Raw genomic sequence first — 22,905 nt, forward strand, 5'->3', positions numbered from 1 at the left:
GCCTTATCTCTGCATTCTTGTAAAGGGGGGATCAGTGACTAAAACTAATGAAGCCAGAGCATCAGCATGACAGCTAAGCAGTTGCCATTGTCAGAAGGAGGTCACCAAGGGGAACCTACAAACCCCCCTTTTAGGACAGGTTTAGGCTGAACTCCAGGCAGATACTGTATTACAAAAACAAAGGTAGTTATGTATTTATAAAATGTAAAAAAAACATGAAATGTGTTTTAAATGCAAATAGCAGTAAACCATCAATTTGGCTTGATGTGAGCTTCTTCTAAGCCCCTATACCGCTGCACTTAGACTGGGAGAGGGGGGTAGGCCTTTCAAGTGTACCTGAATTCACATGTGCTAATGAGAAAAATGCTGACAAGAGGAAAGAGATGTCCAATCAAAGACTGGGGGCAGGGAGGTGACCAGACTGTGGTGCTTAACTTCAGCAGAGAAAACTCACTACGCTGAGTGTGCTGTGAGACAGAGCTGTGTAAATCTCGGGACTAGATGGATAGAAATACAAATCCTTGTTAGGTAAGACAGCTCCCATGTATGTATTGGAATTTTTGCCTTGACTTCAGTTTTAATTATACTAGTTTGGCCAGGTAAAGTAATGAGGAGAACTCGCTGTATTCTTTCACATGTTAATCCTATTACAGGCCACACTGCTCAGTGGAACAAGTAAAACAGCCAATAAATTCACTTAGTTTTCTGGTCTCAAATCTGCCGCCTTAAACATGAGAGCTCTAAATATTTGGACATTTTTGGTATTGATGCTATCCACAAATCACAGAGAACACAGAGCACAGATGGATTACAACTGGTCATGCTAGAACCATAACTGGCATATAACATAACCCAGCTGACAAGGCTGCCTCCACTATGCCAAAGCTCTTTTCCCCACATGTGGAAATTGATCTAAGGGTTACCTTAATGCCATTTGCTTAGTATCAGCATATTGAGTGTCCTACCACAGTCATACACAGGGCTGGATAGCCATAACAGGACCCTGTAGGCACACAGCTATTGGCACCTAAAGTGATAGATCTCCCTTTGGCACAAAACATTTTCTTTCCAAACTGCCAAACATCATAGCTAACCCCTGATTAATGCCTCATATCCCACACTCGGTGCTCGAATGACCCCCTTTCCAGAGGTAGACCCTATAAAATAAAAAAGATTGCCAGCACTCAATAATTCTCCAAAAGTTACTTTATTCTTCATGCATCAATAAATTAAGTGACCGCTAACGCGTTTCTGCCTGCAATGGCCTTAATCAAAGCCCATGACTAAGGCCGTTTAACGCAGAAACACGATTGCGGCTGCTTAGAGTATTGATGCGTGAAGACTTTTTTGGAGAAACACCAATTGCCAGCAATCTTTTCTATTTTACAGAACTTTTTCTTTTGTTACAGAACCTAGCTTGCCTGAGAATATTGTGACAATACATAATAAACTTATATAAGATTACTGTATTTCTACTGGTGATGGAAAAAATGTCTAGGAAAAAGCTGCCTCTTTGCTTCTGCTGCCTATATAGGCCTAATGGTAAATCTGGCCCGGGTCATACACATGCCATTGAGCCAGTTAAGATAAACATCCTGATGTTTGTATGCTATCCCTCTTTGCAGTTTACACTGGTTCGCGAGGTTTCACTACTTAAATTTGCAGGTTCACCTTCTAGTTACCTTGGCACTTTGCCTGTCCTCTGATGCTGTATACATTTATATCGTGGAACGTTCGGGCCTTGAACTCCAGCCTCAAACGCTCCCTAGTATTCGATTTCACGACAATCGTACGATTCTCGGCGGGTTTTCGAGCATGTTGGTTCAACAAAAGACGTGCGACCGTACAGTAGAAACGGTCGCACGTCTTCGTTCACACTGCTCGATTCTCGTACGATCGCGGGATTTCGCCCGATTCTCGTACGAGAATCGAGCAGTGTATGGGCACCTACAGACGTGTAGGAAATTGATATGCTCCTCACCACCATCTAGTGGCTGTAGTTCCAGTCGTACTGCATGCAACCAGCTATACGCTGGCCGTAAGAGTTATACATCAGCCTCCATGTGATGGATTGTGGAATATTTGTCTACAGATTTCCAAGGAAATATAAGCATTTATACTTCTAGGGTGTTACATAGTTATCTTTACTGAATTAAAGATATAAACGGTGCCAGTGCTAATTCCTTGACTATATGAGGACCTATTGCCGGAGCTGGTGACCAGCTATCTCCACTCCTTCACTCTTATACTTTGCTTTTCCTAATTTTGCCTTTCCATTCCATCTCTCTCTCCCCATCTCTCCTTCCCCTTATTTGCTACTCCTCTCATTCTTCCTCCTACGATGTACCCCTCCCTAAGAACCAGATAACTCAGGCTATTTTTCTGTGACCTTGACTCGAAGTTTGATTTTACTGATATTGAGACCTTAAGGTTTCTTTGAACTTTTTCTGTACTAATGTTATCATTATAATTTTATTTTATTATGCATAATACATGTGTTGTATTCTGAGACTGACACTTGAAGTGTGTGCAAACATACTTGTCTATGTGTCTAAAAATTTATAACATTTAATAAAAACCTTTTTGAACGAAAAAAAGATATAAACGGTGCCAGAGAGCTATACATAGGGTAATGAAACTGTACAGAGAAAATTGCATATTTAGTACATACATACAATATAGTACACATGCAGTGAACTAAAAATGATCTACACCCTGCTAGCAAAATTAAGAATTCATCAATTTGTGGTTTAAGGTCCAGCCTTGTCCATCTCTTCCCTTGGGATTCAGCTGTGATCTCCTCCCATTCAGCACCTTATTTCTGTAAATACCTATTTATGCATTCTACTTTTTTAGGTTCAAGGTGTTTGCAGATTATGAAGCTTACATGAAAAGCCAAGCGAAAGTGGACCAATTATACATGGTAAGTCAGCAGCATTTAGTTACCCCGCTGTGTATCTGTATTGAATATTTCCTTCTCTTAACATGTTGATATCTCCTTTGCAGAATCTCAGGGAATGGACCAAGAAAGTCATCAAGAACATTGCTTGCTCTGGCAAGTTCTCCAGTGATAGAACAATAAGTGAATATGCCACTGAAATCTGGGGGGTGGAACCATCCGCTGTGAAGATTCCTCCACCCAACATACCCAGGGAATAGATATATGGAGGTGCATGTGCTCACTGTTCTCCGCTGGTAGTTTGGTTGGCTCAGGATTAGTGTTTGTTCACCAGTTGTGATTGCTTTTCCCATCAGAGCTTAGCCTTGCTATTGGGAAAACATCCTGATTGCATTATTCAACACTGACTCTCTGCAGTTGTGCTGCTCACAATATTTGGGTTTGATCTACATTCTGGGCCTGGCTATGTAACTAGGCCAGTGGCAAGACAGTACTGAGGTCATCTACTGAAGTCATAGGCAGTGCTTCCATAATATGTTAACTAAGGAAGCAAGGGCAGTCTCTGCAGTTTCTTTCATAGAGAACACAACCCATATTCATGTTAGGTCATACAGGATTGAACCACTTGCAGTCCACTGAATAATAATTAACCATAGCCAGTAATTGTGCTCATTCTGTACACTGTTTTATAACTTGTTTCTTTTTTTTGTCCTGTATGAACAAATAGGAAACACACGTGAGATGGTTCTTCTGCATTTCACATTGACTCCATGTAGTACAGCTGTATCATAATGTTTTAGTCAAATAGCACTAATAGTTTTATTTTATTCAGTTTTTAGCTTATGAACATCTTTAGGCTTTTATCAGTGAGGGAATGTAGAGAGTCGAGGCATTGTGCAGAATGCAGTGACCCATGAATCCAATCACATTGCAGTCTGCTTTAGTCCCATTATACGTCATTTCTGATATGTTGCTAGTGATTACTGCACTGTTGCCCATCATCGCTACTCTTTGCACTACTTTATTGAATAAGCCTGCGTGTCAGAAAAAGCATAAGTGACAATGGGGACATTTTGGTCATACAAGGCTTATTCACAAAGGGCATTTTCCCCATGCAGAGTAGATATGTGACCTTAAATGGTAAGGAATAAAGTACCCTCTAAGGAAAGAATGGTGCATAGAGTATGTGTTGCCTTGACATAAGCCATTAGGAAAGGCTCATTTAGAGTGTCTTATAAAGTTTTAAATACTGTAATAAAAGCAATCTAGTAGCTGCAAAATAGTGACACAGAGCAAACACTTTCCAACACTGCGGTGGACCATCTGTAGGAATGTGGCCGTCATATCCTTGCTCTCCGCACAACCTGGTGAAGGGAACATCGAGCAAGCTTGGCGTGAAACTTTGTAAATCATGTGTTTGTCTTTGCAAAGATGCCGTCGCTTTAGCATTTGTGTGTGTGTTATTCCAAAGTACTGTATTTCTAACTAAAGGTTTGCACGTTATAACTCCACCTTCGTGTTTGTGGGTCTTATTCCTTTAATAAAACTACTATCTACTCTCACAGACGATTGAATAGAAGTTTTTATAAGTACAGCACTGAAGTGTTGATGTAACACTGGTCATTGAGCCTTTATGGAGTTGGTCCATCTGCAGTTTTAGTTTTATTAGATGCAGGTGAGTAAATTGAGAGCAGACAAATATGTTGCCTGCCTCTACCTTTATTAACTAGAGAAACCTCACTATTTTCACATTGTTACAGGGACACAATTTTAGGCATTGACAGCCACCATTGCAAGGTTTGCACTGTTGTCTATATCTCAGGTGGGGAGAGCTCCCTCTCATCTCATATCCTCATGATGTAACTGGAATTGGGAGGAAGTTCCCCCAATAGAGAATCAGACTGCAATGCAGACAGTTGTTTTGGTAGAGTTTGGAAGGGTTTACACTGCTGTCTTTGCTTTGTAGGGAGATTCCCCTCAATGGTGACATAGAAAATGTCTCTGGTGTAGACACTAGAAGAATATCCAAATTGGCATTCTAATAATTAGAAAAATAAAAAGATAACTCTAATGAAATGCTAAAACCAAAAAAAAAGGGGTAGAGATCCATCATAACATGGTACTGATATAAAAAGCCTTCCGTATCAAAGAGAAAACCCAGAGCCTCGGTGTTGGGTATAAAATAAAGGCAGGGATCTAATTGGCTGCAATTAGCAATACTTTCACATTTTATATTCTACAATTTTTTATTTTTCGAGGTCTAATATTAATGTTATACTCACAAACCGCATAACTTGGTTGCTACATTTAAAGTACACCTACCATGAGGGCTGCTATTGCTAGGCTCCTTCTAATGCTAGTAGCCTGGCACTCCTTGACTTTAATATTTATGAGTCACAGACCTGGAATCGACATTTAGCAAATAAATACATAGTGAGAGCCTTATCTCTGCATTCTTGTAAAGGGGGGATCAGTGACTAAAACTAATGAAGCCAGAGCATCAGCATGACAGCTAAGCAGTTGCCATTGTCAGAAGGAGGTCACCAAGGGGAACCTACAAACCCCCCTTTTAGGACAGGTTTAGGCTGAACTCCAGGCAGATACTGTATTACAAAAACAAAGGTAGTTATGTATTTATAAAATGTAAAAAAAACATGAAATGTGTTTTAAATGCAAATAGCAGTAAACCATCAATTTGGCTTGATGTGAGCTTCTTCTAAGCCCCTATACCGCTGCACTTAGACTGGGAGAGGGGGGTAGGCCTTTCAAGTGTACCTGAATTCACATGTGCTAATGAGAAAAATGCTGACAAGAGGAAAGAGATGTCCAATCAAAGACTGGGGGCAGGGAGGTGACCAGACTGTGGTGCTTAACTTCAGCAGAGAAAACTCACTACGCTGAGTGTGCTGTGAGACAGAGCTGTGTAAATCTCGGGACTAGATGGATAGAAATACAAATCCTTGTTAGGTAAGACAGCTCCCATGTATGTATTGGAATTTTTGCCTTGACTTCAGTTTTAATTATACTAGTTTGGCCAGGTAAAGTAATGAGGAGAACTCGCTGTATTCTTTCACATGTTAATCCTATTACAGGCCACACTGCTCAGTGGAACAAGTAAAACAGCCAATAAATTCACTTAGTTTTCTGGTCTCAAATCTGCCGCCTTAAACATGAGAGCTCTAAATATTTGGACATTTTTGGTATTGATGCTATCCACAAATCACAGAGAACACAGAGCACAGATGGATTACAACTGGTCATGCTAGAACCATAACTGGCATATAACATAACCCAGCTGACAAGGCTGCCTCCACTATGCCAAAGCTCTTTTCCCCACATGTGGAAATTGATCTAAGGGTTACCTTAATGCCATTTGCTTAGTATCAGCATATTGAGTGTCCTACCACAGTCATACACAGGGCTGGATAGCCATAACAGGACCCTGTAGGCACACAGCTATTGGCACCTAAAGTGATAGATCTCCCTTTGGCACAAAACATTTTCTTTCCAAACTGCCAAACATCATAGCTAACCCCTGATTAATGCCTCATATCCCACACTCGGTGCTCGAATGACCCCCTTTCCAGAGGTAGACCCTATAAAATAAAAAAGATTGCCAGCACTCAATAATTCTCCAAAAGTTACTTTATTCTTCATGCATCAATAAATTAAGTGACCGCTAACGCGTTTCTGCCTGCAATGGCCTTAATCAAAGCCCATGACTAAGGCCGTTTAACGCAGAAACACGATTGCGGCTGCTTAGAGTATTGATGCGTGAAGACTTTTTTGGAGAAACACCAATTGCCAGCAATCTTTTCTATTTTACAGAACTTTTTCTTTTGTTACAGAACCTAGCTTGCCTGAGAATATTGTGACAATACATAATAAACTTATATAAGATTACTGTATTTCTACTGGTGATGGAAAAAATGTCTAGGAAAAAGCTGCCTCTTTGCTTCTGCTGCCTATATAGGCCTAATGGTAAATCTGGCCCGGGTCATACACATGCCATTGAGCCAGTTAAGATAAACATCCTGATGTTTGTATGCTATCCCTCTTTGCAGTTTACACTGGTTCGCGAGGTTTCACTACTTAAATTTGCAGGTTCACCTTCTAGTTACCTTGGCACTTTGCCTGTCCTCTGATGCTGTATACATTTATATCGTGGAACGTTCGGGCCTTGAACTCCAGCCTCAAACGCTCCCTAGTATTCGATTTCCTCTTTAAACTTAAGCCACATGTAGTATGTCTGCAAGAGACCCACCTGCTGGGGTCTAAAGTACTGGCACTGAAAAAACACTGGGTCGCCAAATCCTTCAATGCTGTATACTCGTCATATTCACGTGGGGTGTCTATTCTACTGGCTAAATCGCTTAATGCTGATGTTCTTCAGGTTAAAACTGACCCCTTTGGTAGATTTGTTATCATTCACATGACCATAGATGGGACTCCCCTGACGTTGGCCTCTGTTTATCTCCCTCCCCCCCCAATGGTGGACATTCTCCACACTGTCACTAATGCTGCCTTGACCATGCCTACTGCTCCCTTAATGATCATGGGTGACTTTAACATGGCCCCTAATCCCCTACTGGACTGCATGGGAGGCGGGGGGCGACTCAATACTAGTTTCACAGACTAGATCCAGGGAATTGGGATTCTTGATGTGTGGCGATGGAAGTGGCCGGACACTAAGGCCTACTCATGCCATTCTGCTACACATAGGACGCTTTCCAGGATTGACTTGGCATTTGTGACCCCTACAATTCTGCCATGGCTCTTGGGTGTGCGCTTTCTCCCTAGGGGGATCTCGGATCATGCTCCCTTGTTAGTGGAGCTCAGTTGGGGGCATTCCTTCTCTTCCAGAGTGTGGAGAATGAACTCCCATTTGCTGACTGATCCCTCTGTGGAGAGTGCTTGCTCGCAGGCTATTGGCTACTACTGGAGTGACAATGCCCCTGTGACTTCCTCTTCCCTTAAATAGGAAGCCCATAAACCCATGCTTAGAGGAGCGTTCATGGCCGCTACAGGGGCAGTCCGTAAACTTAAGGGAGAGGTAGCTCTAGCATTAGAGTGTGATATGGGAGAGGCTGAGGCCACCTACGTCCTAGACCCTACTCCATCAACTTACAGTGATTGGATGGAGAAAAAACGTAAATATGAATTGTTCCTGCTGGAACAAAATAAAAAGAAAATGCTACACACTTAGCAAAAAATATTTGAGTTTGGGAGCAAGGCGGGTAGATTGTTGGCATACTTTACTAAACCTGACTTCAACCCTACCTCTATTCCACGCATTGTTTCCTCCTCAGGGTCCGTGGTCACTGAAACCCAGGACATTATGGAAGCATTCCTGTCCTTCTATAGAGATTTATACTCATCCAGAGTTGGGGGACTATCTGTCTCAGATCTCCCTCCCCTGCCTATCCCCTCAAGCTATAGAGGAACTGGACCAGCCGCTCACTACAAATGAGATTGAGTTGGCGGTTGCCCAGTTCCCCAATTGGAAGACCCCAGGGCTTGACGGGTTCCCTGTAGAATGGTACGCCTCCTATATGGAAGAAATGGGACCACATTTACTGGCCACTTATAATGAGGCATTTAGTCTGGGTATACTCCCACCATCCATGAGAGAAGCTCTTATAGTCCTGATTCTAAAACCGGGTAAGGACCCGACTAGATGTGATTCATACCGGACCATTTCTTTAATTAACGTTGACGCTAAAATCCTATCCAAAATTCTAGCAATACACATTAATAAACACGTTCTGTCCCTTATTGGCAGCGATCAGGCGGGATTTATGCCGGGCCGCTCCACCAGGATGAACATCCGTAGACTTTTCACCAACCTCCAATACTCTCACCCCACGACTGAAGGTAGAGCATTGATTTCACTTGATACCCAAAAATCCTTTGACAGTGTTGAGTGGCCATATCTACTAAGACTACTGAAAGCTTATGGGTTATGGCTCCCACATGATCCACTGGATAGAGATTCTGTATAACACCCCAATGGCCAGATTGCGCATCAACAGAGAAGTGTCTGACCCGTTTAGTATCTTTCGGGGTACAAGGCAGGGTTGTCCCCTCTCCCCTATCCTCTTTGCCTTGGCAATTGAGCCTCTGGCGATTAGGATACGGGAGTCTGCCTTTATACATGGCTTGAGGATACGTGACCTGGAGGAACGAATCTCTTTATATGCTGATGATACGCTAATTTATCTGTCTGATCAGAATGGCTCCCTATGTCATCTCCTCCAGCTACTGGACATATTTGGAACTTTCTCTGGATTCAAGGTTAACTGGGACAAGCAGTTTTTTTTCCCCCTCGATGATGCTACAGTGGCGAATATTCACCCTATGTCCACGCTACGGGCTGTGAATGAATTTAAGTATCTGGGTGTTAGGGTTCAGTTGCCCCTTTCCTTCTATATTGCTAATAATCTGACCCCGACTATTGACTCTCTTCATTTGAAGACTAAACAGTGAATGGACTTACCACTGGACCTTATGGGCAGAGTCAATATCATTAAGATGAACTTCCTCCCCAAGTTACTGTATATCCTAGCGAATGCCCCTTGCTATGTCCCAAAAAGTTATTTCCGTAAAATTGACTCTATTTGCATTGTGTTTCTGTGGGGGGGTCGCACCCCTAGGGTGGCCTTGGAGGTGCTGTAGCTCCCTCGCTCAATGGCGGGCCTGGCCTTTCCTAACTTTCACATGTACTACCTGGCATCCCAACTAGTGGTGGTCCATGACTGGCTGGTCCCCCAGATTGGGAACGCCTGTACAGCAACTGATGCAGCCATACTAACCTCCTTTGAATACCTTCAAAATGTTGTCTATAGGGGGGTCAATTGCAACCAAAAGCAACAAGGGGCAGTCATGATTTCTGTCCAGATTCTAATTATGTTATCAATCGCTTATCACTATCCCAATTGTCCCATTCTCCCTACTCCCCCTTATGGGGTAATCCCGCCCTCCCAGAGCTGCAGCGCCTACCATCAACCGCCTTCTGGTCCTCAAAAGGCATTAAATCTCTGTCTCACTTGTTTCAAAATGGGGTGATGCTCGATTTTCCACAGCTCAGGGAGGAGCTGAAGCTTTCCCAGTCTGATTTATTGGCCTACTTTCAGCTCCTACATGCGATTTGGGTCGACCGCTTTTACACCAGCCCAGTCGGCCCTGGAGGGGCTACTGCGAAGGGGTGATTCGTCAAAATTGATCTCTAGTTACTATGTGGAACTCATGTCCTTCAGAGGCGGTAGGTTTGACGGCCGCAAACATAGGTGGCGATCAATTCTCCCGGGTCTAGTGGAGGATGATTGGGGAGACTTTGAAAGCAGTTACATGTCATCTGTGATAGCCTCTGAGTACAAATTTATCCAAATGAAATTCTTCTATCAGGTCTACTACACTCCCACTCTTCTACATAGACTCGGCCTTTGCCCGACCTCGCGTTCTTTTAAGCGATGCGGGCGAGAAGCTGACTTCCTACACTGTTTCTGGTCATGCCCCATCATAAGAGCCTTTTGGTCGGAGGTCACTTCCTTCATGGAAACTAGCCTCGACTTCCCCAATATTTGCAACCCTGCGTTCTGCCTCCTGGGTCTATTTAGGGAGCTGCCATTGGCCTCAAAAACTCAGACACTCCTCCGCCTCCTTTTATTTTATGCCAGGAAGACCATTCTCCTGGTCTGTGGTAGCCCGACGGCTACCTCCCTGAGCGAGTGGAAAAGACTGGTTGATCAGGCATTGCCCATCTATAAACTCACGTACGAGCAGAGGGGCAACCTGACATGTTTTGGCCGCATCTGGGACCCATGGCTGTCCTCATCTAACACAACTTTAGAAGTAAGGTGAAGTACTAAATGCACTCTCATCCTTTAGCCTCACAACCCCAATTCTAGACCTCTGAACCCCTGGAAGTATTTCATACCATATTGACTGCATGTGGCTGTGTTCGATTCCCCACGTTGTATACTACCTGTGTTGGAGGGTAAATACCATATATTGAACCTTGAACCTTGCAACAAAATGGTTGTGTAACCTTGTAATCTTATGATCAATGAAGATGTGTAAATATTGTATAATTGCCTGGGTTATGTTGACCCGGTTGATGTCTGTCTGAAGGTTGTTTGTCATTATAACTATTGTGTCTATGACACTTGAAAAATCTCAATAAAAAGCATCTTTTTAAAAAAAAAAAAGGTTTACACTAAAAACATGGCAAATGCAGTACTCGCCCTTTCAATGTCTTTTCAATGTTTTCACCACTTCTTTTCAAATTGAAACTTGAGAGTAAGTTGAAAACATTTATAGATAGCGCTTACAATTACTGCAATTAAATGCAAGAGGAGACTGAATCCCACTGAAATAGCGTATTCACCCTTTTATTTTAAGGAACTGAAGAAAAAATATGATTCTCCTTATACAGGTGAAACTCGAAAAATTAGAATATCGTGCAAAAGTTCATTTATTTCACTAATGCAACTTAAAAGGTGAAACTAATATATGAGACAGACTCATGACATGCAAAGCAAGATAGTTCAAGCCGTGATTTGTCATAATTGTGATGACTATGGCTTACAGCTCATGAAAACCCAGATCCACAATCTCAGAAAATTTTTGACAGTGTGGGCAGGTGCCAAGTCCTGCTGGAAAATGAAGTCAGCATCCCCATAGAGGCTCGTCTGCGGAAGAAAGCATGAAGTGCTCCAAAATCTCCTGGTAGACGGCTAAGTTGCATTAGTGAAATAAATGAACTTTTGCACGATATTCTAATTTTTCGAGTTTCACCTGTATGTTAATGCAGTAAAAGAATTTTATGCAAAGTAGAAAACTAGAGATGTCAAGCACGTTTGTGCTGACCATTGCTTTGTAAAATACACAGAAGAGCTGACATTCTTGCTTGTTGTGTTTGAGCATGTCAGCAGAATCACAGACAAGCTTGAAGGAAAGTTTTGCTTCTTTTCTGTCCTGGGAAGTTCACAAAAACTCATTGTGTAACTGTGTTGACTGCCATTAAAAGGAGAACAGAAGGGAATTCTGGGGAATGAAATGCACACCCTTTGGTGGGCCCCTTCATTAAGTAGAAAATACTCTTTCTAAATATCTTACCACTTTTCTGATAATCTAATGTTTAAAGAGACACTATCATTAGATTTTTAAAATGTAACAAAATAATGCTTTGTAAAATACAGTTATAATACTTACCATTAGCACCTCAGTTGACTTCAATCTTTCAATCCATATTTCAGAACTAGAGGTGCAGCTAGATCCTTTAGCATCCAGTACTTCAGGATGTGTCAGATGCTTGTGCTTCCTTCCCCAGTTGCTACATCACTGGGGGTGTCCCCGCAGCTCTGTGGAGACAAACTAGTGACATAGCAGCTGGGAGGTAGAGCCGCATTGTGGGAGGCATGCAATAAACCTAATTTATTTCTTTATTACAGGTATTTATAAAGCGCCGACAATTTAAGTAGTGCACATTCACATCAGTCCCTACCCTCAAGGAGCTTACAATCTAAGGTCCCTATCTTACATGCATACATACAGGGACAATTTGGAGAGGAGCCAATTAACCTTCCAGCATGTCTTTGGAGTGTGGGAGGAAACTGTAGTTCCCAGAGGAATATGCTCTTTCCTGCTCTGGTGCCCTGCTCTTTACTGTTCCCGTTGTTGGATGAAGGTGGTGCTGACTTCAAGATCAGAAGTAACCTGACATGGAAACTGCATTGAAAAAAACAGGCCCTTGGATACCTGATGGTCCCTACACATGCACCTGGGATGCCCTGCAGGTTCACTAGCCCTGGTCACAGTAACTGTCAGACCATTCACTTTTTTCCTTGAAGCAGTTATGGCACTCAAGGAGACCATATACATCAGGCCAGTGCTAAAAGTCCAATCTCTGGCATCGAACAGACTGTACATATTGCTTAACAAAGGGGGGAAGAAGACGAAGGCCAAGAAACAAATTTACTTCAATGGCAGCAGTACATACTCACAGTCCCTTCAGGCCCCCACCATGCAATCTGGCCAGCAATACGCAGTATCATTGAGTGGATAGAAGAATGTGACTTCCTCCCATGTGACAGTACTGGAGTTTGGTGATCGGCAATTCACACACCCAGCGCTGTCACAGGGGACAAGAAAGGGCACCTCAGCCTGACTTGAATCTTACACAGGGCTAACACACACTACCCCACTACCAGGACTCAGTAGTGACATAGGGGTCAGCAGGAGGAACACAGAGGCAATAGAGAGGCAATATGTGACAGCACTGGAAGTGTTGAATAGCAGTGAAGCCCAGAGCCCTGCAAGCAGGGCCGGATTTACTCTCCCTGCTGCCCCAAGGCCAGGTTCCGCAATGCGCCACTCCCCCCCACACAGACACATCAATGGGGAATGGCAACCGGATGGCAGGGGCGGCAGGGTTAGTTTTATTTTTTTTATTGTTTCTTTATTTTTTTTACATGTATTATCACTTGTTTATTTTTATTTTACCTTTTTAAATTTGTTTTTATCTTATCGTTTGCATTTTTATTTTTTAGAATGTGTTATCTTATTATTGTTTATTTTTTTAAAGTATTATGATTTAGCGCCCGTCAGGGGATTCCACAAACGCTGCCGCCTCTCTGCGCCCCCTGCCGCCTCGGTGGCCTTGTGGGGAATCTGGGCCTGCCTGCAAGACAGAAGTTTCAATACAGCAATGGCTATAAAGGTGAGTATGTATCATCTTCTTTTGCTGACTGTCACTTCTTCTTGTGCTGTCACTCTTATAATGCTGAGCTAGTTGAATGAACTTTCTGACACTGTTGCAGTATTAACTTACTGAATGCTTTCAATTGCCTATCTCTTTGAAGCCAAACAAACAAACAGGCCTAAAATATTTATATGAGAGCTATTTTACATGCCAAAGGATTTATATGTCTGTCCATCCAGTCCTAAGATTTATATAGCTCTGCCTCACATCGCAGCCCTGTCTACCAGGCGAGGAGACCTGATCTTTTTCTGATGCAGTGTTACTTTCCCTAACAGGTCTCCTCTCCCACTCTGTAACTGGACAGTGAATGGAGAAGCACTCATGAACATCTTTCTCTTTCCCTTTGCTCTACACTCATATCAGCATTCTCATTGCATTGGCTTTCTTTCTCTGCCTCTCCCTCCACCTCTCAAAGCTCTGCCGTAAAGACTATACAGCTGACTGTAAGGCTGGGCACACACCTTACACCATCGCAAGACTTTTGTCTTGCGATGGTTGTAAGCTACTTAAAAAAACGTACGATCTGCCTATCTTGCATAGGCAGATAGTACTTGCGATGATCGCAAGCCACGCCCCCTGATGGGCGGGCTTCCGATGACTGCAATGCCGAACGGGCAGTGTGCGCTTGCGCACACCGGCCCGTACGGCTTTAATTGTACGAACATGCCACAAACCCGCCGAACATCGTGCGATGCTCGGCGGGTTTTCGAACATGTCCGTAAGTTAAAAGTCGTGCGACCTTACAGTAGTAGAGGTCGCACGGCTTCCACACACCTTACGATAATCGTACGATCGCTGGATTTCCCACGATTATCTCAAGGTGTGTGGGGACCTTAATGCCTTGTTCACACCAGATGCAGTGAGTTCCGGCCGATTCTGGCCAGAACGCACTGCCTCGCATTGCGGCTGGCTAACTTTTTTGTGGGGCAGGAGGGGGCGTGGCGGTCCTTTTAAACAAAAATGGATCCTATTTGTGTATCACTCAGCTGTCACTCACTCAAATAATCTCTGAATTGGTGCTGACACTGTCCTTCCTTCTGGAGGGGGGCTACTTTTGTTCCCCATGGTCCCTGTGTATGTTATTATTACACAGGATTTATATAGTGCCAACAGCAGTTTGCGCAGCGCTTTATAATGTGAGGAAGACATTACAGTTCAAGACAAGATGATAAAGATGGCCCTGCCTGTGAGAGTTTACAATCTAAAAGATCTATACATAGTGTAAGATGTGAGGAACATTTCAATGCTGCAGGGAGGGGGAGACAGGCAGGAGGGAGCACCGTGACCAGTGGTGTATTCTGGTTTGGGGCTGCCCTAGGCAAGGCAAAACTCGGGCGCCCCCCACTAAATTTCCCCCAGCCCTTCCTGTATAACCTGTCAGTCGCAGGATACAGTGCACACGCTCTATCCAGCTATTGACATGTTCCGCTATTAGCGAAGCAGGAAAGCTGTGGTCTCAGGGGGGCTAAGCAAGATCTGTGGTGGGCTCTGCAGGGTCTTAGGGGGGCTGTGCAGGAGCTATGGTGAGCTCTGCGAGGTCTATGGTGGGAAGAGCCCACCACAGATCACGGATCCTGTAAAGCTCACCCACAGATCCTGCAAAGCCCCCCACAGATTCTGCAGAGACCCCCTGAGACCCTGCAGTCTGCCGGATCTCAGGGGGGCTGTGCAGAATCTATGCTGGGCACTGCCAGCACAATTGTCCTCCTACTTAGCACGGGAAAACAAGCCTCCTCCGCTGCCTCGGCACCCAATCATCGTTGCTTCGACCGCCCGGCTGGAGCCTCGGGTTGCCTCCCGCCTGCTCCATCTCCTCCTCCGTTGCAGTCTTCGGCCCTCCCGCCTCCTCCATCTTCACCCCGCCTCTTCCATCTCCGCCCCATCTCCTCTCTCCGCCCCCTGCCGCTCCGTCCCCGTCTCCTCCTGCTCTCCCGCCTGCCGCTTCTTCCCTGTTCACATTAGGCAGCCAGGCTGCCGGTTTTTGTGCAGCCCGTCTGCCTAAATGTTTTGGAGGGCGCCCCCCTGGAATCTGCCGCCCGAGGCAAACGCCGCCCGAGGCAGATACTCCCCTGACCGTGACAGCTGGCCAGCTCAGAGCGGGTGAGTATATCTTTGTTATTTTAGCACCTAGACACAAACGAGTACCTAACCCTTGCAGTGAGGGTGTAGCCCCCACTGCAAAGGTTAATAAACAAAATCCTGGAGTTCTCCTTTAAGGTACTTGAATGCATTTTCATGCTTTAACGCCTGAGTTTAGTGTCACTTTAAGGATGCAATAATGATTAGAAAACTGCATTAATTTGTGCCTTTCATATCTGCCTGGAGTACAGTTTAAACCAACCCGGCTGCCACATCAAGGAAATCTAAAGGATGGTGCCTAGAAAAGAAGGCTTTCAATACTTACCTCTTCTGGTGCCCACCCACCAATTCCTGCTGAGAGATACAACTGGCTAAAGAATCTTATGTATCTGTCAGCCTTGGATGAACAGAAGGGGATGCCTGATTCCCCGCTATAGGACACAGTGATGATATGGGGTCCAGAGGAAGAAGGAGTCCTGTCGCTCAGTGGGAAACCAGCCATCTGATACACCCAGAAGTGTGTCGGATGCAGAAGATCCTTCAGCCTGCCATATCTCTTCAAAACAACAAGGATCGACAGAGCGTGCAGTGGGGCAGATGAATATTAAAACCCTTCAGCTCCCATGCACCATTTTTAAGGGCCCGTTCACACGACTTATGCACTACTTTTTTTTAATCACATTGCAACGTAGGGTATTGCAGTACCAGACATTGCAGCATGATCAATTGCATTGCGGGCAAGAGGTGCATTTGGGGTGCCGTTCAAATGAATGGCAACGCAATGCACCTCCCACATTGTTAACGCACGGTAGGTGCATTGCACGGAACTTTACGATTAATGCACGGACCCAGTGTGAACGGGCCCTAAAACTTTCTTGTAAGTGAAGACACAGTCACTTTAAATATAAATTGTAAAAAAAATGTGTTTAATGCAAAGTAGATAAAACATACAAAAAAAAATCAGATTTTAAACATGTAAACATTAAAAGAAAATATTAAAATAAATGTGAGCACAAATCATAATACCTTGCTTTTAATGTATAACTAAATGGGGAGAATCTATCACTGTTCGAATAACCAAATCCAAGTTATGAAACAGCACACTCTTTCCTGGAGTGTAGCAGACGTGAATGCCTTGTCAACATGTTACTTAATTCTTTGTTTGGCCGGTTACGCAAGTTACATCTGAGCCCAATTCTACAGAGGGTCATCCCTGACACACCCCCTCCCACCCCCTATAAATGCAGCCCAGCATGTTCAGACAGCTGTGTATCTAGAGGACAGACATGGAGATCAAGGATCAGATGATGCTCACGCTGCTTCTTGTGCTTGGGACTGCACAAGCAACTAAACAAGAACCTGGCGTCTCGGATGGGTACCAGAAACCTAAATTTTGTGGCCAGGCAGACTGCCCCAAATACGAAGTGGTGAAAAAATATGATGTAAGTGCGAAAAGTTCTGCAAAATAGCTGACATTGCATAAATTCCTATGCATACTATATATGTTCTTCATTTCCTGCCTTTTTTCATTGTTGTATTTTGCTCTCTTTCCTCCTTCTGCCCTGTGTACACTCTGTTCATTACCCCCGCCCCCCCCCCATCTCCGTGCTCCCTTTCCCCCTCCTGCCCTGTGTCTATACATGTACACTCTGTTCATTACCCTTCTCGCTGCGTCCTGATCTCCGTGCTCCCTTTCCCCCTCCTGCCCTGTGTCTATACATGTACACTCTGTTCATTACCCTTCTCGCTGCGTCCTGATCTTCGTGCTTCTTTTTTCTCTCTCTACTGTTGAGATAAGACATCTCAACTTGTATACTTTCATAACGGCATGGAACAGTAAAGCGCAACCATTATGTAGCACTGCCACTGCAAAAAATAAATAGCATCAATCTGTTCTTCATGTAATTCCAAAAGGGGAAAAAAAAGTGTTAAGCCTTTTCTTTGCTCAAAAAAGACAGTCTCCCCAGGGCTAGGTCGGTCACCAGTGCAGTCAGGCAAGAGGAAGGGGAGTAAGTAGCATGCCCCTTCATGCCTCTATGTACTGGATATTTTCTACTCTCCCAGCAGCTGTGGGGTGGGGGAGCCAAGTAAATGTGATCATATGCTGCTGGGGACTGGGCATCAGGCCAATGTGTTTCTTTGCCCTGCATGGGCAAAGCACAGATTTGTTTTAAAGGTTTAAAAGGAAGAGTAATATTCTCCCCAAGATTTAAAAGTCCCAAAATGTAATGATTGCTATATTAAATATGTAATAACTAATTTAAGATAGGCGGTATAACTGACCTTGTATAGTGCAGAGTGTTATGGCTGAAGATAGTTGCCATGTATCACCTCTAATAAAAACAGTGGTAGTACACTAATAAGTTAATGGCTTTTTAAGAATTCTACAGCCTGCGAATCAGTGAGTAGACTGTATATTAGAGAGCACAAATGCTATTCAGTATGTGCTGAATGAAACTGTGACTACGAAGGCATTCAAGTAGCTTTCCTCCTTTCATTTCAGAAATTTGAACATCGTGCTTATGAAGCCACTCGCTGGGTAAAAACTCCACTAGAAAGAGATTTCTTCGGCCTGGGGATGATGAAAAGCTTCAGACGCTTGTTCAAGTATATCACTGGGTCAAATGCTGAAGGTATAATACTATATTTACTTTGTTCTTATTACATTTTAGAACAGAACTCTTTTAAACCATATCCATTCATACCATAAAGGCATGAGCATTATTTGGTCAAGTGTGCCCATCATGCGAGAGGACTGTTTAAATTGGCTTTAGAACTGAGGGGTAGAGGGGAACATATCCTGGAGCATGAAGGAAGAATGATGAAACCGAATGGCTGCTGGACATAGACTTGAATAGGGGGGGTATAAAGGAGGCAGAATGGCAACTGGTTGTGGACCGGCGGTAATAAAGAAAGGCGCAGTGAAAGTTGATTATAGCAGAGGGTGGAGAGGATAGGCGGGTGAGGGAAAGAACAGTGTGGAAGAACGAGTTTGAAGAGCTGGCCGAAAGGGACATAATAAGGGAAATTGAGAAGAGACGATGAGGTCTGATACTGCATAGGAAATTGAGAAGGCAGAGCGAAATCTGATATGAACTATTGGGTGGGGATGTAGGGTGGGAGCGGCAAAAGGCATAGAGGAAGATAATGACTGGCCTGGTAAGTAATGTGAGAGCTGATTGTGGACAGAGGAAAGAATAGTCAGAGTAAATATTGAGTTGCTGGGGGGGAGGGGAGGGGAGGGATGGTGGAGGAGAGAAAGGAGCCACAAAATGTGTTCCATTGGGAGAGGATGCATAAGATGGGCTAGACTTGGACTGAATGGTGGAAAGGCAGATGGTGCCAATCATAGTCTGGGGTAGTGTCTTCATGTATGGAAAGAACTACAGGGAACAAGATATGAACATTTCATGATATCATTACATGTAGGGTACTTCACAACAAAGTAAAACTGCCATGGGGATGCCCCACTCTGCATTTCTAACAGGGGTGGTTGTGCTCTAGTTTTGTGAAGGAGTGGAACATTCCCAATCAAGGTGTACATAAGGTCAACTCACGGTGCAATGTTTTAACACACTGGTTACACCCAGTTCAAAGAGTCAAGAGTTACTTTGGCAGTGAAAAGGTTTTTCTTGGCTATGCTCTTGCACTAGAACTCACCAGATTGGCTCTTTGTGCTGCTTCTTTCCTCTCAGCTCTACTGTACAGTAGACTGCAAGTCAAAGTCCAATACCAAGTCAAATGTAGGTGGTTGCTTTTACAAATAGAAATTTAATGATCGATTACTGAATATCGAACTAAATTTAATTGGTGTCTGTATCTGCCTGGAATTTAGATTTAAAGGAGAATTATGGGGTTAAGACTTTTCCCCATAGTTCTCCTTAGGGTAACGGGAGGACACAAACTAGCATCCTCCCATCATCCTAGGCTCAGTATACTGTGAGCTGTAGCTCGCGGTATACTGAGACGCCGCAGCTGAAGCGGATCCCGACAATTGTGCCGGGATCCGCCCAGATGCGTGACTGACAGTTGGCTCTGCCTATCTAGAGGCAGAGCCAGCTGTACCAGCACCCTCCCCCGTCCGTTCCGCCAGCGCTGGCGGATCAGAGCGGGGAGAGGGGAATCCAGCCCCTCCCCTGTCACGGCAGAGAGCCGTGACAGGATCGAGAAGTGAGCGAGCGCCGGTATGTGTTCGCTCACCTCCCGATCTACTGAGCCGACCTGTGACAGTCTCATTGTCACAGGTCGGCTAGAACTATGAGGTGAGTGAAAAGCACTCACCTCATAGTTCTCCTTTTAACTACATTCATATGTATGGCAAGCAGATCCAGAATAGAATCCTATAGAACAATTTTGAACCCATTATATATTTAAATATAAATTTATTCTGACCACATTGTTTTTATAGAGATGAAGATTAACATGACTGTGCCTGTGGCGATGTACGTGCCACTGACCAAGCCACCAGCCGGCAATTCTACAATGGCTTTCTTTGTGCCACATGACGTGGAGGATCCCCCACAACCAACTGACCCAGATGTTTATCTGGAAAACGCTCCTGCGATGTCTGCTTATGTTAGGCAAGTGAAATCCTTTACAAGGCACAAGGATGGTATTCTGTGTTGATGGCTTTATACTCCCTGAGCTGTGGACACTGCCCTGGAAATGTGAAATAAAAGACATACTTTAGGCTTCCACTCAGGGCTGGTCTGGGACTAGGGTTGCCACCTTTTCCTCAAGTGAAACCCGAACACTCTAGTGCCGCAATGGAGGAGAGGCAGCCAGGGAAGGAAGTAAGGAGCCGGCTATAGAGGACTACAGCAATACATTATGCAGCAATGCAAAATAATATGAAGCTACATACTCTGTGTTGTGTGTTGGCACCCTGATGTCTTCAGGTGGGATAAGCAGGCTCTCAGGTGGGCTGTGTTGCTCTCTGGTTGGCATTTTGGACTGAACAGCCCAGTCACATGACCACCACCCCCTCCCCAGCAGGCCCTGCTTTGTGGTAATCTGGGGAGGAGTCAAACATGGAAGCACAATTCAGGGGCGGAGCCAGCCACTGGTAAGTACAGAGGCCTATTTCTATTTTAGGATGGCCCAGCACAGCCAATGGAAGGTGGCGCAGGATCACTTCAAGAGTGCCCAGCAGATTATTACTACAAGAGTTCCTGGAAAAGATTGCTGTTAGTATCCTGCAGATTGTCACTGTTATAGTGACAATCATCAGCATTCTGCTTCTCTGTGATCTGGCCTGTTGGTCGCCGAGCAGCTTCCAGCACACCGCTTGTCCTTCATGCTGCTCTCTGCTCCAGTTCCGGCAATAGTGGCATTAGGAGTAGCTCTGGACCCTGATTTTGTTCAGCTCTGGGACAGGAGTGGGGGGAACAGAACACATAAATATTGAGAGTGGGTTTTTAAGACTCTTGGCCAAGCGGTTCTTAAGGGGGCAAACTGCAATAGGATACAACAAGGATAGAGTCCGGGGTCACAGGGCAGCAATCTGGGCACAGCAAATGGTAAACGGCAATAAGGTTAAGGATAGGATTATAACTTGCGCTTAGGGTGTCCGGTCACTCTGCAGCTGGAGAGGGGTCTGCATGGAATGGTAAGTAGAGCCTCTTCAGCAGATGAGCAGGATCCTGCACAAGGAGGGCCTGGGGGTCCTGTGTGACCTGGCCACAGCTGAGGACCACCAGGCAGGCAGACTAACCGGGCAAAGGGACTATAGAGAACCCTGGCTCCGATATTTAACCCCTGAACTAAGGCACGATCCTGAGACTGGGCTCAGCATTGGGTTGCCCTGGTAACAAGCTCCCCTCAATTCCAGCTGGCCACAGGCTAGAGCATGACCTTTTGTTCCCAGCAGAGAAGAGCAGCATGGGAAGTGGGGCTGCACTATACTCACTGGGATAGCGCGGCACCCGCTAAGAGTTCAGTATGGTTCTGTCATTTTTAAAACTAGGGATGCACCGATAGTTTGTGTGGGGAAACCGTCTTCCCAGCCAATTGGCATTGAGCCGATGTCGGAGCATCCCTAATTAAAACCTTTTGTTGCCTGTAAAATAAAGCAGTAAATGCTCACCTCTGCAAATGTCCTGCTGAACACCACTCCATTCATGGTCCACTTCATTTACAACTTCTTGTCCTTCAAAGTCCACTGGGAACCAACACGTCTGGACATGTCAATCTACTGGGTTCCTACACAGCACTTAACGGGTTTCTCTCTGCTCTTGTGTCACAGTCAGAGCGAGAAACCAGTGATAATTGTGGGAAAACAGGAAATCAACTAGGTGTTGGCTTCCTAGTGGACTTTGAGGGATGAAAACTTGTGAACAGTGTTTGCTGATGCTTGCACCATTAAAGGTGAACATTTTTTTTTTTTTGCAACAGGGATGCTCTAAATAATAATTTAAAAAAAGGAAATGTCCTTGTCCCATTGTAACAGTTTTCTCTTATTTTCAGGAGTTTTGGAGGCTATGCCTTAGATCCTACTTATTCCAAGGAAGCTGTAGTCTTGGCAGAAGAGCTGCGATCCCTTGGCTATGAGTTTTATGACTCATTCTATCTGCGCTGTGGCTACAATGATCCTTTTACATTCTTCGACCGCCACAATGAAGTGTGGTTCATTGCAAAGTAAAGAAGAATGCAGCACTTAAGATCTATTCATCCAAAATAGTCCTTTGTGCATATACTTTTTGTAACTTGTAGCTGATAAAAGAAGTTGATGTATTTTTTGTAACTAACAGACTTTGTAAATAAAATATCAGTTTGTTAAAAATGTCATGGGTTTTTTTTTTTTTTGGAGGGGAAGGGGGGGGGGTTAAACAGTATAGTAAAAATGCAATTTCCTGTAGTTTTGCCCCTTTGTGTAGTTTGCTCACCCCAAAAAATCTAATCCAAAATATAAACCGTCATCTGATCAACATGAGATCACATTAGCGCAACTTTTATGTAAGATAGCAGAATGATAAAGCTCAAATTGAGTGTTAGTGTTTTACTTTAGGAGAGCTTTATTCCCCTTTCAATGCCACATTGCGATGCATGCAGGGGAAGAAAAATGGTTTTAAGTTTTGGTATCAGATTGATCTGGGTTGATGAGGGCACACATTATCATGACTGCAACGCATTCACATTTGCAATTGTAACAAATTTTAATGATTGT

General features: G+C 44.2%; 1 protein-coding gene and 1 long non-coding RNA gene across 2 annotated transcripts; both read left to right on the plus strand.

Moving 5' to 3' along the window:
* The first annotated feature begins 2,840 nt into the window (after nucleotides 1-2,840).
* On the plus strand, nucleotides 2,841-4,461 carry LOC108801047. Its single transcript, XR_001942134.1, has 2 exons — nucleotides 2,841-2,923; nucleotides 3,007-4,461. It is a non-coding gene; the product is annotated as an uncharacterized LOC108801047 (long non-coding RNA).
* Nucleotides 4,462-16,979: 12,518 nt separating this feature from the next.
* LOC108801308 (heme-binding protein 2-like) lies at nucleotides 16,980-22,469 on the plus strand. Its single transcript, XM_018573245.1, has 4 exons — nucleotides 16,980-17,182; nucleotides 18,244-18,373; nucleotides 20,149-20,320; nucleotides 22,206-22,469. Exons 1-4 carry the CDS (start codon nucleotides 17,027-17,029, stop codon nucleotides 22,378-22,380), a joined length of 633 nt encoding a protein of 210 aa, XP_018428747.1. The 5' UTR covers nucleotides 16,980-17,026; the 3' UTR covers nucleotides 22,381-22,469.
* The last annotated feature ends 436 nt before the right edge of the window (nucleotides 22,470-22,905 follow it).

This window comes from Nanorana parkeri, unplaced genomic scaffold (assembly GCF_000935625.1).
Source record: "Nanorana parkeri isolate BGI_ZX_2015 unplaced genomic scaffold, ASM93562v1 scaffold46, whole genome shotgun sequence".
NCBI classification, from domain to species: Eukaryota; Metazoa; Chordata; class Amphibia; order Anura; family Dicroglossidae; genus Nanorana; species Nanorana parkeri.

Excerpts from the sequence above, each read along its gene's own strand:
- LOC108801308 (XM_018573245.1), top strand. The coding sequence starts at position 17,027 with ATGGAGATCAAGGATCAGATGATGCTCACGCTGCTTCTTGTGCTTGGG. Across the intron at positions 18,374-20,148 it reads CACTGGGTCAAATGCTGAAG|AGATGAAGATTAACATGACT; the intron begins GTATAATACTAT and ends TTGTTTTTATAG. Across the intron at positions 20,321-22,205 it reads GCGATGTCTGCTTATGTTAG|GAGTTTTGGAGGCTATGCCT; the intron begins GCAAGTGAAATC and ends TCTTATTTTCAG.